Genomic DNA, 16759 nt, shown 5'->3' on the forward strand with positions numbered 1-16759 from the left:
CATCCTGAAAGGTCTTTGTTTTTTGTCAAAATAATTGAACAAATATGGTTCAAAGATAGAGCTGGTCAGTATTACCTTAAGTTCCATGAGTTCATGTGTGTTTGATGGATTTCTGAGAGCTTTGTTTGATATTGTATCATATTCCTCGCACAACCTAGAGATCAATGACACAGATTACTAACAGGTTACTGACAAAAATGTTCAGAAATTCGTCAGTGTCTCACTTGTTATTGAACTCCTGATGACCCTGCAACATATGAGTGACCAGTTTCTCCAGGAGACCCTCCGCTCGCTTTACGAGGGCACGGACCAGATCATGGGAGTGCACTTCAAACATGCCCAAACGCACCACCTAAACATAAGAAATGAAGATTCTAGGTCAATCATAATTCTGTGGGCAAAAGCTAGTAGAATGTGAACAGGTACACTCAATGTAACTAAAGATCAACCTTCAGGGTGCTGTATTGGATTTCATCAGCCAATTGCTGGTAGCGGGTCACCTCCATCATCAGCTCCTGAAAGGAGTGCTGCTCCTGCAGGAACTGGGTAACATCATCCTCAGCTTGCTGGGACACCAGCGGAGCATACTTATCATAGAGACGGATATGCTTCAAAGGTTCAGCGCATTCTGCATGAATTACCCGTCTGACCTTCTCCTGCTGGGCCTTCAGGATCTCTGGCAGGATGATGGGCTTCAGAGTAGGGTGTGTTTCTGGGCCAGGCTAGAATTAGCAGAGTATTAAATGTGTATTAATGACAATATTCAGATTAAAGACTGCTTTTTAAAGGAATGGCATTTGTGTTTGGTTATAGCAGCTGGTAATATTTACTAGAGGTAATCTTTGTAGGTGTCATAACATACTTTTTCTCTCTCTCTCTCTCTCTCTGAAGACCAACTATAATATATACAGTTTTGTGCCAAAAACATTTAGAGTTTGATAGAAATGTGCATGCAGAGTTCTGTTTCCGAAAGAAAAATCTTTGTGACTCGGTTAAAAAAAATGGTCTGTTTTCACTGGGGAGGACATTTTGAATAGTTATTTCAACTAATAAACTCTTTTATCTCAAAAGATCAAAGAAAATTGGATTCCTCATGATATGATCCCTTTAATATTTCAGCTATCAAACCACATAGCACAAGCAAGATGTAAAATAAAATTAAAAAAACATATGTTTACCCATTCTTGGTACAGCTTCATCTCCACTCGGGGGATCAAAGTTAAGGATTTCAGCATCATGTCATAGATGTTTAGCAGGATGCCTTCAAAGTCTTTGAAATCAGGTTCAAATTTGATAGTATTTTTGTCCAAGACCAGCCTTAGGACAAACCCTGGATGCTCATAGGCTCGCACTGAATGCTTCAATGGGGGAGAAAAACATGTTACTTTATAGCCCATGGGGATTTATAAGGATTGTTAGTCAAAAAAATAAAACATAAAAGATACACTGAAGCAAAAAAGCGATATAATACAGCGATATAATAATAAAATGTTCTCAAAAGGGTTCAGAGTTTCAGACGCAGTGGTACAGGAGATCTTACAGGGTCCTGGGCGATGAGCTGCGTGTAGTCCTGAATGGACTCCAGTGCCAGGCTTTGGAGCTGGGAGGTCATGAGCGTAGCCACACAGTTGTAGAAAGACTGCAGTTGAGTAACACTAGTGTTGCTAGGGATCCGTTTGCGCTTCTTACCAAGATAGAAGATTTGCTCCACTTCTGGTATCCACCTGTTTGAGTAAAAAAAAAAAGAGAAAGAAACAAGAAACAATCATAATTGCAGTATTTTCGCAGGGTACAGTCTGTGATTGTCAAGTTATTATCCTCTTCCATAAAAATTCAACAGATAATTTGATTAATGTGGTCAATTATTAATTGACAAGCATATAAAAACAGCATAGTGTGCTTACTGTTTGAGAAGAAACCCATTGGCACAGTCGATGTCTTTTTTGACTAACTGCTGAAAGGTTGACAACTCCATAGACTCCTGCTTATTGTGGATGACCTCCACATCAATAAGGCGCAACTTCCTGCAGAAGTGAACAAAACAATGTGGACATTATGGAAAAGGAGGGGAGAACAGAGGCAAGCACAATCATGGAATGGAGAATAACATCTCTGTGACATCAACCATGGCCCCTTGTGATTTAAAGTATTGTGCTTAAAGTATTGAATGTGCACTTGCAGTCAGAGCACTTCAAATCTTAAAAGTATATAAAAAACTCTACAGATAATATGATATTAATGAATTAAAGGGCAATTAAATGTACTTAAATAGAGTACACTTTCATAATTATGTTCGAAACTACACAGTTAAAGTGTGCTTTGTAATAATGCCAAATATAAAAAAAGTTTTACTTTAAAGTACATTTTAAATCATAAAGAGCAATAAAAAAATACCATCAGTTCAGACTTATATTCTAGTATATTCTAGCACTTCTAGTATATTCTTTTTAAGTATATTATTTCTGTAACTCTTTTAAAAAGAACTGCATGCTAAAGTGTACTTCTTTTTCTCAAGGCGCTTTATTACTACAATGCAAGTTCAGCAGATTCAGCGTTCTGACATTTTCATGTCTTGTAGTATCTTCAAGGTCATTTTTCACTTACTTGTAAGACACTTGCCACAGATCCAGTACTGCGAGCATAGAGGGGTTGATTGAGTGAAGCTGGGTTCTCATTCTTTTCTGGGCCTGAAGAAATGTTTTTTTCCATGGCTTTGGAATAATTACCATTCTACAATAAAAAAAACTATTTAATAGGTATTTAATACACATTGATTGACAGAATATTGACACTGACGCTGATATTATAGGTGATTTTACATATGTTTGTTTTTTCTCCACAGTGAAGTACTTTTCTATTTTCCATCATTAACTGAATTTAATAATAATAACATAATTCAAAATGTTTCCATCATTTTGGTAGAAGTGAAAGGGAATAAAAAAACTGTTTTAAAGTATGCATGCCACAGAAGTTGTTATATCAACATCACATTACCGTATATCACAAATCAGAAAACAAATACTTTCATACTCATGAATCTATATTATTTTGACAAATATAAACCAACTAGAATAACTAAAATGCGCTATGGTCCATTTTATGCCTATTATTTTTGTCTTGTACCTAAACTGTACCACTAAAAGGAATTTAGCAGGACTCACTCCTGTCTGTATGAGGGGAGATCTATGGCCTTGAGCTCTTGATTCTCTCTGGGGTCCTGCAGCACAAAATCCACTACAATAGAGGAATAGACAGAATAAAGGACAACAACACACACAATACTTGGTCATAGCAAACACTGTCATAGTATGGAGACAGTATGAATGCGGTTCAAATAAATATGGGGTAAAAGGGGTTAAAAAAACAAACAAAAAACATTAACAGTTAAAAATTATCATTTATTACAAATGACAAGAAGAAATATCTTGTAGAAACAAGCACCTTGACTAAAACATCAGATTGTTTTTATCTGCATTGGGGGGAAAAGTTCCACCAAAATCTCAATGCTTTATACCACCGAAATATATGATGTAACTTTGTGTCTACATTGCAAATAGCAAGATCTGCCAAACAGAAGACCGTACCAATGGCTTTTTTGACGCTGAGCAGATAGTCTTCTCTTATCTCATCTGAGACAGCCTCAATGGTTCCGCTTAAACTTTTCAGTTGCTCTGGGACTAAAGCAAGAACATTCTCAAGCCAGGAATCCTCCATGGCTGCCACGTCCTCTGTGCCTATCCCATTGCGGATGTAATAGTAGTACCTCTGAAAGACATAAAACAAGACACAATGTTTGTGACAAAACAGCATGAGGACATACTATATTTTTAATTAAGCAGAAATTATCTAGAAACTGAAGCTAAATGAATCTGCAGATAAAAGGCCATCCCTTACCAAAATGTCCTTCTCTGCAGCAGTAGGTGATCCTGAAGTGGATGGGGAGCTGTCTTCTGTGATGGGTGTAGTAGTGGCATCTTCAGAGTGCCTAAAATCATATTGTTCTTTTAGTGATTATATGTGACAGGTACAATTTGTCATCAAAAACTCATCTTTATGGAAATTAAACCCACATAATAATGCTGACAAGGGTACTGCGAAACTGCTCACGATCCCTCTTGGGCTGGTCACTGCCACGATGCCTGAAAGATACTTTTGAAATCCCTCCAGATTTAGTCCGTACATGCTGTGGACCTTGATGACGAGTCTGACTCCCTGCTCCTTGCACGTCTCCTAAAGGGAATTTTGAGGTATGTTTACATCGATAATATAGTCTGGGTTGCAAATCAAATTATTGTATTTCTTACTGGAGAGCAAAGGTCCAAGGGGGTCTTCCTGAGCTAGTCCCTGAAGTCTAAAGCTTGGGCTAGCTTCATGCCACCGAGGTTTTGACCGAACCTGAAAGTCACAAGCCATCAATACTGTTGTTGAATGAGAAGACATAATCTTGATTAAAACAGATGTAGTGGATCAGTACCAGACTTTACCTTTTGCATCTGTGGTAAAAGACTCACAGTTTTCTCTTGTTTTATCGGGGGCTTCCTTTTTTCAAATGACCCCTGGAAGATGTTCAGTGTTAGTATTATTATTAGCTGCTAGGCCTATTATTATAATTCGGAAATTGTGCCGTTAGCAACACTTAGAGTTATTTAAGAGAACGTAAACAAACTCTATAGCCTGAAATAATACACTTTTTACTCACCGGCATCTCTGTGTTCTGCACTTTGGTTTGCGTATTTACATTTAATAAACTGGTCGTTTTTACTTTTTAATATGAAGCAGCTTTGGCAACGCCGTATCTTGCAGATGTCGACACATCAGTGAGAGAATGTTTGGTAAATTTACGTAAAAACGTCACCTGGCCAACTGTCCGCAGGCTACGCAATAGCTTAACAACAATAATTTCTTTGGAAATATAAAAGTTATTGTTAAGTTTAGTCTAAAAACAAGTTATTTTAAGTTGTTACCAGTGTTTGTTTGGTGAAAGTGTTCGCTTCGCTTGTGAAAGTGTCTGGCGTTGCTAGCCCGGTAACCAAGGAAGCGCGAGGACCAGAAGAATGGCCTTCGATTGGTTTACATTTGACGTAAGGAGACAATGCCTGCCCCCAGCACGCGCACCGAGCGTGTGTGTTTAGTGTTTTCTTTGCGACCCGTTTACATTTTATAGCCGTTTAATTGTTGGTGAAGTTCTAGAAATACAGTTTCTCCTTAGAAGAAAAAGAAAAAGAAAAAAACAGTGTGAATGTTTGAGCTAAGGAGAATCACTCGGGCTCTAGAGATTTCGTAGCCTACTTGCAGTCAGTCAAAGCAACAGGTGCACGCGAGCGAAGATAAAGCACCATTCGACACAAAGTAACGACTTTGTAAACTTGTTAGTAAGTCAGTAAGTTAAAGTAACATTTCATTTAAGCCACATATACAGTCTCATTAGAAAAGGGCTGATGACAGTATGTTGATATATTTTAGACCCAAAGGTTTTTCCTTTGAAATTGCCTATAGGCTTATATATAAATATATAAACAGCTTGTGTCATAAGAATGGAGAGTGCCATGCCCTTCTTTAGTCGGGCATATTTTACTGACACCGGGATGGTAGCCTAGGATGTCCCGGTTCTTCTTCATTTAGTCCTCCCTCAATTGCAAATGCCCAGTCACTCAATCAAAAAAAAAAAAAAAAAAAAAAAACGTAGCTAAGTCATGAAGGACAGGGAGTACAGAAACCCTCCAGAGGATGGAGAGAGTGATAAATGAAAGAAACTAATGACAAGCATGAAATGTTGGAAATGAAGGGATATACATGACGGTGACAAAAGGAAAGAGAGACGCACAGTTTCATTAACCCCTCACTGCGGCTGAGTGCCATCAATCAGAGTCAACATTACAGTGCTCTGACATCAGACCCCTGCTGCTCTTTCATCAGTACATGATGAGCATCTCTCCAGAGGAAGAGTACATGAGAGGGAGGGGGGTATAAAAAGGCTGTGCTCCTTAGCTGGTGCATTGGAGGAATTGGAGTATTTCCCCAAAATCCTGCAGCATGCAAAATGGGGCCCAGTGCGAGGTAGAGGAAGCAAGTCCCAGTCGGCCCGTTTGCGAGTGCTTTCTGGGGAGGGGGGTCCCCCTCTGTCCATTCATCACAGGGCCTCCTAAACCACGGGGCCCAGTACCAATTGCACTGCCCTAATGAAAGCCCTGCCTGTGACGAGAAACTTTAAAAGCCCTGCTGGTGAAGTATTGCCATTCTATAGATAAGCCATATACAACTCCACTACCTCCCCTTTTGTGATACTAGTCTGGGGTGGTTTGCTATAACTGTATACTTTATTTGCATACTTTGTTTAAGGTCGTCACCCAGGTGCTTTGTCTCCATTTAGCACCCCTAAAATGAATATAAACTACAATGCATCACTAATGGACTATAATACTATGAACAATTTATATTTATTTATATATTTTTTATTATTTATAATGTAAGAAAGTGTGATATGTTGTTACAATAATATGTTGACTTCAATCTCAGCGAAGCCAAATAAAAACACATGCATAATGCACTTGAAGGAAAATCGGAAATTTCGGCAGCCTTATATCCAGCAGAGGGTCTGCACAGACACCCCATTTTTCAGATTTCCTTGAAGATGGCTCTTTTCATCACCATTTCATTCAAACAAATCATCTTGGGGCCTCTTGAAGAAAGTTTAAGAAAATCTCAACATTAAAAATGTTATTTCATATTTAAATACAGTACGAGAAGGGAGTAATAACTGTCCAATTTGGACTTGATGACTGCGGCGAGTCAGCGACCAACAGCTCGTTCTCAATAAAGAATCTATATGGAGAGTCTTCATGGGCTCCTTTTGAGTTTCCTACAAAATCAGTATTGTTTTAGGTGTTGTTGAACTTCTGTCTTTAAAAGCAAAGGCTTATTTCTTCCAAATCTAAGTCTTCTTCGAAATCTTCTAAGTCTACGTCTAAATTTAGCTAAGTAGCAGATTAATTAAATAATAGTCCTTATGATAAGACATCATACAGTAGGAAGAAAAAAAAGTTGAATGATCCATTCACAAAAACAAGCTGAATAAACGGAGCAATTCCAATAGGGTCCTCACATCATCGGTGCACGGGCCCTAATGAGGACAACTCGAAAATAAATCAAATGTTTAACAAATACATGTTTCTGCATCTAAACCAAAAATATACCAATATCACAATTAAATCTGTTTACAAGATAGTATTTGCAAGGTATTTATAAATGAGTTTAAGATAAATTTCTTTGATTCTATTTGTGATTAAATATTTATGAGAAAGTTTCCAAATTTTACTTCGCAACAGACCATCAACACACCCATTCCAAAATTATATAATAGCAGAATTGGAGAATATTTCTTTGAAACAAAGCCCAAACACCTAGATTATTATTCCTAATGTGGGGGGAAAGAGAGAAACAGATTCAACAAACCATATCAGCAGGATCCAGAGAGAGCTGAGGACAGGCATTTTAAGAAGCATTTTTAGACAGCATCCACAACTACATGCAGCATAATCTTTAAGAGTGACTGGAATTGTATTATATAGAGAGAAATTCAGAATAGGTCATCAACATGTAAGTCCTTCATGATTCAATTTTTTCTCACAAAAACTATATTACAAAACTATTCCTCAAGAAGCAAATACTTATATGTAGAGTCTAGACACAAATGCTTATTATTCCAGATAGGCTAAAACCCATGTTTGGTGAGAAATTGTGTTTATACTATACTGCAGCCAGCCACCAGGGGGCGATCGAATGTAAAATTTAAGAGAATATCAGACTGTAGACTGTAATAAGGGTTATTATAATAATATTTTATAAATGCTCACTGTTTTGTTGTTGTTTTTTATTTTGTGAATTAACATTTCTCTTGATGAATTATTTATTATAATCATAAATCAGTGCCATTGATATGAACGAAAATGCTCTTGCTTGAGAATGCTAATGGTCTTTAAATTATGTATAAAAATCAATAATTGTAGAATGTTTATAATCCCAAACTAAGAAGTAAAAACGCGAATTAATGAAAACCCACACGAAATCCAAGAACACAAAATTAATGTTGTCTGTGTGTTGTCACTTGTCAGCTGTTTGTGGGAGCTAAGTTATTTTAGCCTAAATTTCCCAAAGACTTGACTTTGGTTTCGCACACATACCGCTGTATCTGTAGCCTAATGCTAACGTTAGCGCTGCACGTCTGTTTCTGAATACGTAAAGGATAAAGCATTTGAAATAACAACTATAACCGAGATTTATATCGCTTGATAAAGTAGCAGTTTTAATGTGAGCACGAGAAGGCGTCGTAAAAGAATAAATTTAAAAAATCTGATATTCTGAACAATCAGAGTAATTCGTATGATATGGGGGGAAAAAACACTAATCAACAGTACCGATTTTATTAATGTTAGAGTTACACGAATAAATGTAGTGACAAGTCAGAAAGGCTTCAGTGAGTGAAATGACGTATGTCAGGATGGCCGAGCGGTCTAAGGCGCCAGACTCAAGGTTCAGTCCTTCCTGTGAAGCGGGATTTCTGGTCTCCGAATGGAGGCGTGGGTTCGAATCCCACTTCTGACAGTACTTTTCTATCTCATTTAAAAATAATAGGATGTTTGTCTCAATAAATGTATATAGATGATTGTTTTACCCTTTATCCAGACTTTAAATATTAAACATATATTAAACTGAAAAGTATTAATTCAATTCATATTAGCCTTAATAATATGAATTAGTACATGTTTAAAACTGACAATGACTTAAATAAACCTAAACCATTTCAATATTTACACATTAAATACATTTTGTGAAAAGAACATATCAATATATATCAGTCTTTCAAAAAATGATGACTGCCCCACAGTTGAGCTGTAATTTTGGCAATTACTTTGCCCCCAGTAAAGCTTTATAAAAAAGTTAGTGTGCTTGTTTGCCAAGGAGACAACAGTGTCAAATCAGCATTTGCAAGTCTGCAATTTTATTTAAAAATGTAAAAATATATATATTTTCACCACAGAATGTACTATAATACCCAATTGTAGATTGAAATTTGACTAAATTATCAACTCAAGGGGTGTTGTGTAAACATTTTGAATGTCAGGGAAGAAAAATAAATGTGCACAGATTCATTTTAATGTCCAAATTTCAACTGTGTGTTTTTAAATGCAAGTGATCACATTTTCTGACACATGAATTAATCCTGATTCTGTGTAACCATAAAAAAAATATGAACATATCAGAGGTGGTCTCTGTGTAATGCACTATGTGTAAAAAATACTATGTAAAACATCAACAGCACAGATATTAAAAAGCCATTTAAACAATTATGTCAGTAGTCTTTCAAGTAGGCATTTTGAACAGTTCAAGAAGTCTGAAGACCGGAAAATGTTTGCATGCAGCTTTAAATGCAGCAAGGGACATGTAGATTTCATAAACTGATCTCTTCCTGGATTTTCTTTCGTTTCTGGAGTCTGGCACATTTGGGACACGATTCATCACGGACACATGAGATGTGGAAACAGGCTCTGCAATCTAAAAAGAAATCCAAGGCAAGGCAACTGTCATTTCATGAAATACAGGAATGGCCTTATACAGCTTGTATTATTGAGTTCTCTTCTTACACTGACTGCTAAAGCATATTAACCCAAGTTGAACAGAAACATTGTTTTGAGTTATTTTGAAAACAGAGTGTTGGAAATGCTTTTAGTATGTTGATGTCTGACCTTGGCAGCGTGTGCAGGTGTCTCTCTGAAAAGGGAAAAGCACTTCTTTCCCATGACAGAACTCACAGATAAAACCTTTGGCCTGACACAGCTGAAGATTGTAAGAGAGATGGTGACTGTTGAGATTTATACAAAGATAGTACATAACAGTAGTGTGTAATGATCTACATTGTTCATTGTAAAACTTTTTTTTTTCTATACTGTTCCACAGATACATTGTTTATAAGACCATGACTGTGATCATACAATCCTATAATCACGCATGAACTCATTTACATGAATTGACTTTGTAGGCGTCTAAAAAATAGTTGGACAAACCTCACAAAGGTCTATGTGAGCAACTGCAGACTGCAGCAAGGCTTTTGCAATGGTACAGAGCTGACCCTTTTTCACCCTGATGAGTTCATCCATTGAAAAGAGGTGGAGTTCCTGCATCAGGTGAGCAGGAAGTTGTTCAAACTCGTCAAGGACTCTGGTTAGAGAAACAGGTGTCAACAAAGAAAAACCTACTCACTACATACCCAGCTTTCTTAAAGAAACATCATATCCAGATTGTTTATGGCACTGCCAAGAATGTCCATTATGAATTCTCTATACTGAAACTGAAACAAGAGTGCTAGAGAAGAGACAAATCACCCAGCTGATAGTCTGCATGTACTCAGAAGCTTTTTGATGGATATTAGTTGCTCCTGTAGTTCCTAAAGTAAACGAGAGAACATAATTAATATTATCATGAGATAACAGTTCATGCAACCTGATTGACCTGATATTACCCCAGCAAAAGACATACATACTGTATACTCTAAACAGGGCAGAATGAAACACTCACTCTGAAACGCTGTAGCTCTTTGGCCTGGCTGTACAGGTTTTTGGCCACACTTGTAAGTTTGAAAAGCGGTTGCTGCCATATAGAGTCCAGTAACTGTCTGGAAAAATGGCAGACCGGATACCGTGCAAAATCCCAGTTATTCAGAACCCGACCTGGAATCACTGATTCTAAACCACCGTGGCAGCCATCACAAAAGTATCTTCCCAGGTAGTCACAATACCGCAATTTCTTCATATACCCTTGGGAGAGAGAAATTTCCAAGGTTTAATGTCACAGGACTAAACGTTTTGGATCACATGAATCATATTAAGAGCAGCTTCATTACTCACTGGGCTCGACTTCAGTACCACAACCTGCGCACAGGAAGTACTGGGAAGTGATGACATCACTGCGTCTGAAAACATATGAACACCCTTGTGAAAAAGAAATGCGCTTAATTCTATATGTGCACTTGTAGACTACTTCAAATCTTACAAGTGTATTTTTATTAAGTTGCATACTATAATATAATAATAGTGAAAGACCACTTACTAAAATAGAGTACACTTTCATGACTGTTTCACACTTTTAAATAAGTGTACTTTGTAATAATTTACATAACTAAATCACATGTAAAGTACTTGATTTTATTGTAACTGTATGTGTGTTATTCAGTATTACATTTACAGTATTTTATATGTACTAACTTCCTCAATTACAAATATATTTAAATGCATGACAATCAAGTTTCAATAGAAATGACATAAATAGTTTACCATAAATGCTATCATACTTCGAAGACAATAGAAGTAGAAACTACACAAAGATGTACCCGAGTCTTACTACAAAATATGTGTTGCAGTTAAAGGAATAGTTCATCCAAAAATGAAAATTCTGTCATCGTTTACTTACCTTCAAGTTGTTCCAAAGCTGTACGAATTTCTTTTTTTTCTGCTGAACACAAAAGAAGATATTTTGAAGAATCTTGGTAACCAAACAGTTGATTGGCTCCATACTTCCATAGTATTTTTTTATTCCATAAGTCAATGGGGCCTATCAACTGTTTGAATACCCATATTCTTCTAAATATCTTCTTTTGTGTTCAGCACAATATAGAAATTCATACAGGTTTGGAACAACTCGAGGATGAGTAAATGCACGTGATGACCGAATTTTAATTTTGGGTGAACAATCCGTTTAAGTGTCTGAAATTGTTACATTCAGTTTGCACTTAAATATATTCTTTTGCAGTATATTATTTCTGTAATAAGTACTCTTTTAAAGTAACACTTATGAAGAGAGTCAAGCTTGCATGAATGTATAAACTCTGTTAATGTGTATGGTGGTCTTGCTCACCTGTGTGTTGGCTGGACACAGAAGATGATTTGAAATCTGGGTGGAGCCCAGGTTAATGTTCCTCTCATTCTGGTCTTCTGCATGATCTCTTCAGTTAGACTGATCCTGTCCTCTACCAAAGCGACCTGCAGAAAAAAACAGTTAGAATTGATCAATTAATTCTGGTGAAAAATATATGTCGTTAAAACAGTTATACATGTGTGTACAGTATATGTGGCAGAGAAAGAGAGGTGTGTGTGTGTGTGTGTGTGTGCGCGTGCGTGTGTGTGGCTGCACCTGTGTGTTCTCAGTGCATGAATGTGTGTTGTTTATGCATAACCATTCTCACTTCCTGCAGAGCAGAGTTGAGGTTGACAGGGTTTTGCAGTAGCTCAGAGGGGAACCACTGCTTCCTGAACTCTGACACCAAATTGTGGGCTAAATCTTCAGCAGACCACTGCATTCTATAGCTCTGGAGACAACTGGGAATAAAACAATTCTGTCTGGAACTTGTGCATAAAAAAATGTAAACATGATTGCATTAACTTGTGCATGTAGAATTCAGTGCATACCTCTGAAATGAAGCCAGGGAGTGTCTGTTTGAAGACAGTTGGGAGGCGCTGTCATCTGACAGAGAAACAAATAGACAAGATTTTTCTTTAAATTTGCTTCAGAATAGGAATTGTTTTCTTTTAAAACTATTAAACAATCTGCATGGTGGGGTGACATGCTTTTGCATTATGATTATATAGAAACAATTTATTTGTAACTGGCTAGCGGTTTACAATAGGGGTTTATATTTCAACATTATGTAATAGCTACAATTAAATAACACAAAACGATGTTTGCACAGCATTTATTAATCTTGATTAATGTTCCTTTCTTCATAAACTAATTCATTTTTTAAAACTGAGTTTTGCGATAATGATTGGCTGCTTACATGACATGAAATATTGATTTGAGTTTAAATTATTTAATAATTTTACCTTTGTATTATCTTAAAGCTTTCGCTAAGAAAAATAGTTCTACGTAAATAATCAGCCAAACAGGGCAACAGCAGTAAATACTTATGCTGTTAAATACTAAAAATACTAGTTTTATGGTAAAAGACCTACTAAAATGGAGTCTGCTGAGGTGACAAAAGACCAGGTTTTTTGTGAAACAAGTGAGAGTATTATGATGAGAGACTATAGCACCAGTTAACATTATTTAACTATAAAACAGAATGTCACTACATTGATAAATGCTGTGAAAATATTCTTCATTGTTAGTTAAATGACACCTAATGCATTCATTAATGTTAACGTTTGAACATTATTGTAAAATGTACTTATAATTGTGGTGAAGTAAATACTTATTTCAGCAAAATACAGCCTGCAGAATACAGTACTGATGACCAGCTGTTTTAAAGAGACCAGGTCAGCATTATCTGATCTTTGTCAGGACCACATCACATGCGGATGACACAGGATTTTGTTGCAACACAATCTGATCTTACCCTCAAACCCGCTGTCAAAGGAAGAGATTGAGTCTGTTTTTGAAGTATTGTGTGTTTCACATCTGTCTTGATGTGGATGTGTGTTTTTTAACTGCTGCAGACACACAACCCATTTCACAGCCTCCAGAACTTCCAGCACCATATCCACAACTACAAAATGAGCATTTTCCTGCAGACAAACAACAATAAAATACATACTTTATGCTATAGGCTCTGAAGATGCAAATGCTCAGAAAGTTTTTGAATGACTTTAAATGATTATGTTACCAATAAAACATTTTTATCATTACTAAGTAAATGAACAGTATAGTCTTAAAAATGGCTTGCAAAAATGATGCACTATTGATGACCTATTATGCAAAATTCACTTTTACATGGTGTTTGAACATAAATGTGTGTCAGCAGTGTGTGTACACAACCACCCTATAATGGAAAAAATCCACCCACACAATTTGTATCCCCATAAATCAAAAGCAGTGTCTCAGAATAAGCGTTTGCAGATTCTGAATGCTTAGGCCCCGCCCACTATTGCTGACGGACTTAACTCTATTAGCATAGACCCCGCCCTCAGTGAGCTGTACACACAGTCTGCCATGTTTATCTCATCGCCAGAGCATTAAAGCAGCATTCAAGTAAGAAATGTATTATAAGTTACTAAAGTTAATTAAATCAAGAACAGTGAGTAATTTTCTGTTTTTGTTTTGTTGTTTAACAGCATAGAAGTAGGTAGGCTACTGTATGTTACGCTGCTGTCACTATAATACACAGATCTAATATACACATGTGATTTCTTCACTTTCGTCTACGTTCACAGACATAACTGACTGTGTTTATGTGGACTTTGTGTGTTTTTGACATAACCTTGTGTGTATTTGACATTTTAAGCGCAATAAGACGTGAAAGAGAACTTAGTTTAACAGCTTTCTGTGCGCGTGCTTCGGATGTGTGCGCTCAGAAAACCAATTATCAGTATTTTAAACTGATAAGGCTTTGAAACGCAGGCAGATAATAAACTTTCGTGATGATAAAGAACTGCAATGTCACGTGAGCGATAGAGATGATAATAATCAAAACCAAACACATGTTTTAGTTTTTGGCAGCGAGTCTCCAAGGCATGAGCTGTACAGGCTCCGCCATCTTCTGGAAAGCAGGGTGGGGAGCAGCATTTAAAGATACATGCACAAAAACAGTATATTTTTCCTTCCACTCAAAAATGGACATTTACACTATGGTGTCATAAATGATTTGTGAGGTATTTTGAGATGAAACTTTACAGACATATAGAGACTTATATTAGCTATCTTGTAAAAAAGGGGGCATGGTCCCATTTAAATTGGCCCATTCCCCAAGCCCCTTAATCATTTTTTACAGCATACCTACCTTATGCCGTCGGTGTATGAATAAGTGAGTGAATGGGTGAATGTGAGGCAATATGTAAAACGCTCTGGTGGCCATTGGGTCTGTGAAAGCGCTATATAAATGCAGTCCATTTACCATTTACCATTTTACCTTGTCCAGACTGTAGATGTCTTCAGTGGCGTGTACATCAACACATGATCCACATTTCTTAGCTTGGTCTGAGCTCCTCTGCCTAGATGCTAGTGGGATGTCAGAGCAGGCTCTTCTTTTAGTCTTTGACCGGAAACCCTCATGTAACCGTCCAGACACTAAAGACTGGCTGTGAAGCTGAGTGTCCTGAGAGACACGTGAAATTCCTCGGCCATGATTACCTGCGAGGAACTGTGTCTGTCCTGAAGAGCCCTTGGGTGAATCATTGTGATCAAGGTCTCTCTCTTTCTCTACACGACTGAATCTATGTGCACTTGAATCGTTGGATTTCGTCATTGGAGAGATGGATAGTTCCCATATTGGAGGTGTCAAAGACAGATCAGATGGTTTTTCTGTCTCTGTGTTATGTCTCTTGCGGGATATGACAGGGCTGCTCCGGGGTAGATGGTACTGTTCCTCAGGGTCGTGCAGGTCTGAATCCAATTCATCGCACATCTTCAGTCCACTTTCATCGATATCATCCTCATCAGTGTTGTCAGAGGGATTCTCATTTAAATCAGAATTCACTAACCAGTTAACAAAGTGCAGCTCTCTGACCATACTGCTACTGCTGCTACCAGCATTTGCCTGGAGGAAGAGAGAGGACATGACACTATCAGGGATACAGGGAAAATATTTTTGATTAAATGGCCTAGTTTTATTTTTTAACATTATTCCGTCTAAGTACTGTGCTAAGAGAAATTATGACTCACTCAATGTTGTATCATCATTTACACACCCTCATGTTGTTCCCAACCTTAGGGATATTCTGAAAAATATTTGAACTGTTTTTGTCCATAGTGAAAGTCAATGTGGTCTGAAACAGCACTGGACCCCATTGACTTTCATTGTATGGACAGAAATATATATGTATATATATAAATATCTTCTTGTTTTCCTCAGAAGAAAGAAAGTCATACAGGTTTGGAATGACATGAATGTTGGTAAATTACACTCATTTCAAATTTTGGCTGAACTATCATAACTGCACCAGTTTGTCTTTAAGCTGTATTGGAGCAAGCATGTTTCTCAATGATTCTGAACGACAGCTTAGAGTAAACAGTCCTATGTGATATGTGATCTAGCAAAGAGATAAAAAACAATAAAACTCACCATATTTTGTTCGTGAAAATAGGAGAAAAGTTGTTGCTTTCGTTTATGATATGATCTGATTCGTCTCAAGCAGTTTCACTTCCTCAGTCTGTAAATACATTATAACCCAGTGTACTATTTCCTTAGAGAAGCAGAACAGCTTGATTAATCTAATAAGGGAAAACTATAATATGATTGTTTAAATGTTCTTAATATGTTTTGTGTCTAATGTTTTGCTTGTTTTTTAAAAATAATAATTTGGTTACACTTTATTTTACAGTGTAATTATATTTTTAAGTACTGAGTAATATTAATTAAGTACTTTAGGGTTAGGGGTTAGGATTAGGTTTGGTTTAGGGTTAGTTGCATGTAATTATGCATAATGTATAGTTATGACTATAGTAACTATTGTACATGTAAGATGTGTAACAAGGACACTAAAATAAAGTGTTACCTAAAATGTCCTTTATATGTGTTCTTGTAAAGTCAGTCATAAATCTTAGTACACTTGCATGAAGTCAGGCATATTGTATATTTTTCACATTAAAAATAAATTATTATAAATTACATATTTTTGGAGTTCATTATACAGACTCACTTGAACAAACACTTTCAGAATGTTCTCCTTAAATCTACTCATAAAAATGTTAACCTGTTTATTTCTATGAGTAGCCTACCATTTATGACCATTTTGTAATCTGAAGCATCTAAAAATAATTATTGATATAGTGTGTC

General features: G+C 36.7%; 2 protein-coding genes and 1 non-coding gene across 4 annotated transcripts in view; 1 reads left to right on the top strand and 2 right to left on the bottom strand.

Annotated features, from left to right (window-relative positions):
- The window catches only part of dnah7 (dynein, axonemal, heavy chain 7), an 88970-nt gene extending 84265 nt beyond the window's left edge, over positions 1–4705 (bottom strand). Inside the window, exons 1-14 of the mRNA XM_056251771.1 lie at positions 4700–4705; positions 4485–4556; positions 4305–4395; positions 4071–4227; positions 3895–3985; positions 3585–3765; positions 3162–3234; positions 2605–2730; positions 1905–2024; positions 1541–1724; positions 1179–1358; positions 450–722; positions 225–352; positions 76–154 (exon numbers count right to left, since the gene is read on the bottom strand). Of these exons, the coding sequence (XP_056107746.1) occupies positions 76–154; positions 225–352; positions 450–722; positions 1179–1358; positions 1541–1724; positions 1905–2024; positions 2605–2730; positions 3162–3234; positions 3585–3765; positions 3895–3985; positions 4071–4227; positions 4305–4395; positions 4485–4556; positions 4700–4705 (1761 nt within the window). The remainder of the gene's footprint in view (positions 1–75; positions 155–224; positions 353–449; positions 723–1178; positions 1359–1540; positions 1725–1904; positions 2025–2604; positions 2731–3161; positions 3235–3584; positions 3766–3894; positions 3986–4070; positions 4228–4304; positions 4396–4484; positions 4557–4699) is intronic.
- A 3786-nt stretch (positions 4706–8491) lies between these two features.
- trnal-caa (transfer RNA leucine (anticodon CAA)) lies at positions 8492–8601 on the top strand. Its single transcript has 2 exons — positions 8492–8529; positions 8556–8601. It is a non-coding gene; the product is annotated as a tRNA-Leu (tRNA).
- A 745-nt stretch (positions 8602–9346) lies between these two features.
- Positions 9347–16118, bottom strand: rubcnl (rubicon like autophagy enhancer). 2 transcript variants are annotated; one of them, XR_008807188.1, is made up of 12 exons: positions 16046–16118; positions 14894–15520; positions 13385–13553; positions 12459–12513; positions 12236–12368; positions 11908–12032; positions 10902–10966; positions 10573–10811; positions 10380–10441; positions 10062–10215; positions 9744–9859; positions 9347–9552 (listed from the first exon to the last, which is right to left on the bottom strand). XR_008807188.1 is itself a non-coding variant. In XM_056252015.1 (12 exons), the coding sequence occupies exons 1-12, from the start codon at positions 16046–16048 to the stop codon at positions 9449–9451; spliced, it is 1827 nt and encodes a 608-aa protein (XP_056107990.1). In that variant the 5' UTR covers positions 16049–16118; the 3' UTR covers positions 9347–9448. The 2 variants fall into 2 exon arrangements, 1 of the variants encoding a protein (XP_056107990.1); XM_056252015.1 differs by having other exon boundaries at positions 9744–9834.
- Positions 16119–16759: the final 641 nt, after the last annotated feature.

The sequence above is a fragment of the Rhinichthys klamathensis genome, unplaced genomic scaffold (genome assembly GCF_029890125.1).
Source record: "Rhinichthys klamathensis goyatoka isolate OS25496 unplaced genomic scaffold, OSU_Roscu_1.1 h1tg000090l_1, whole genome shotgun sequence".
Lineage (NCBI taxonomy): Eukaryota > Metazoa > Chordata > Actinopteri > Cypriniformes > Leuciscidae > Rhinichthys > Rhinichthys klamathensis.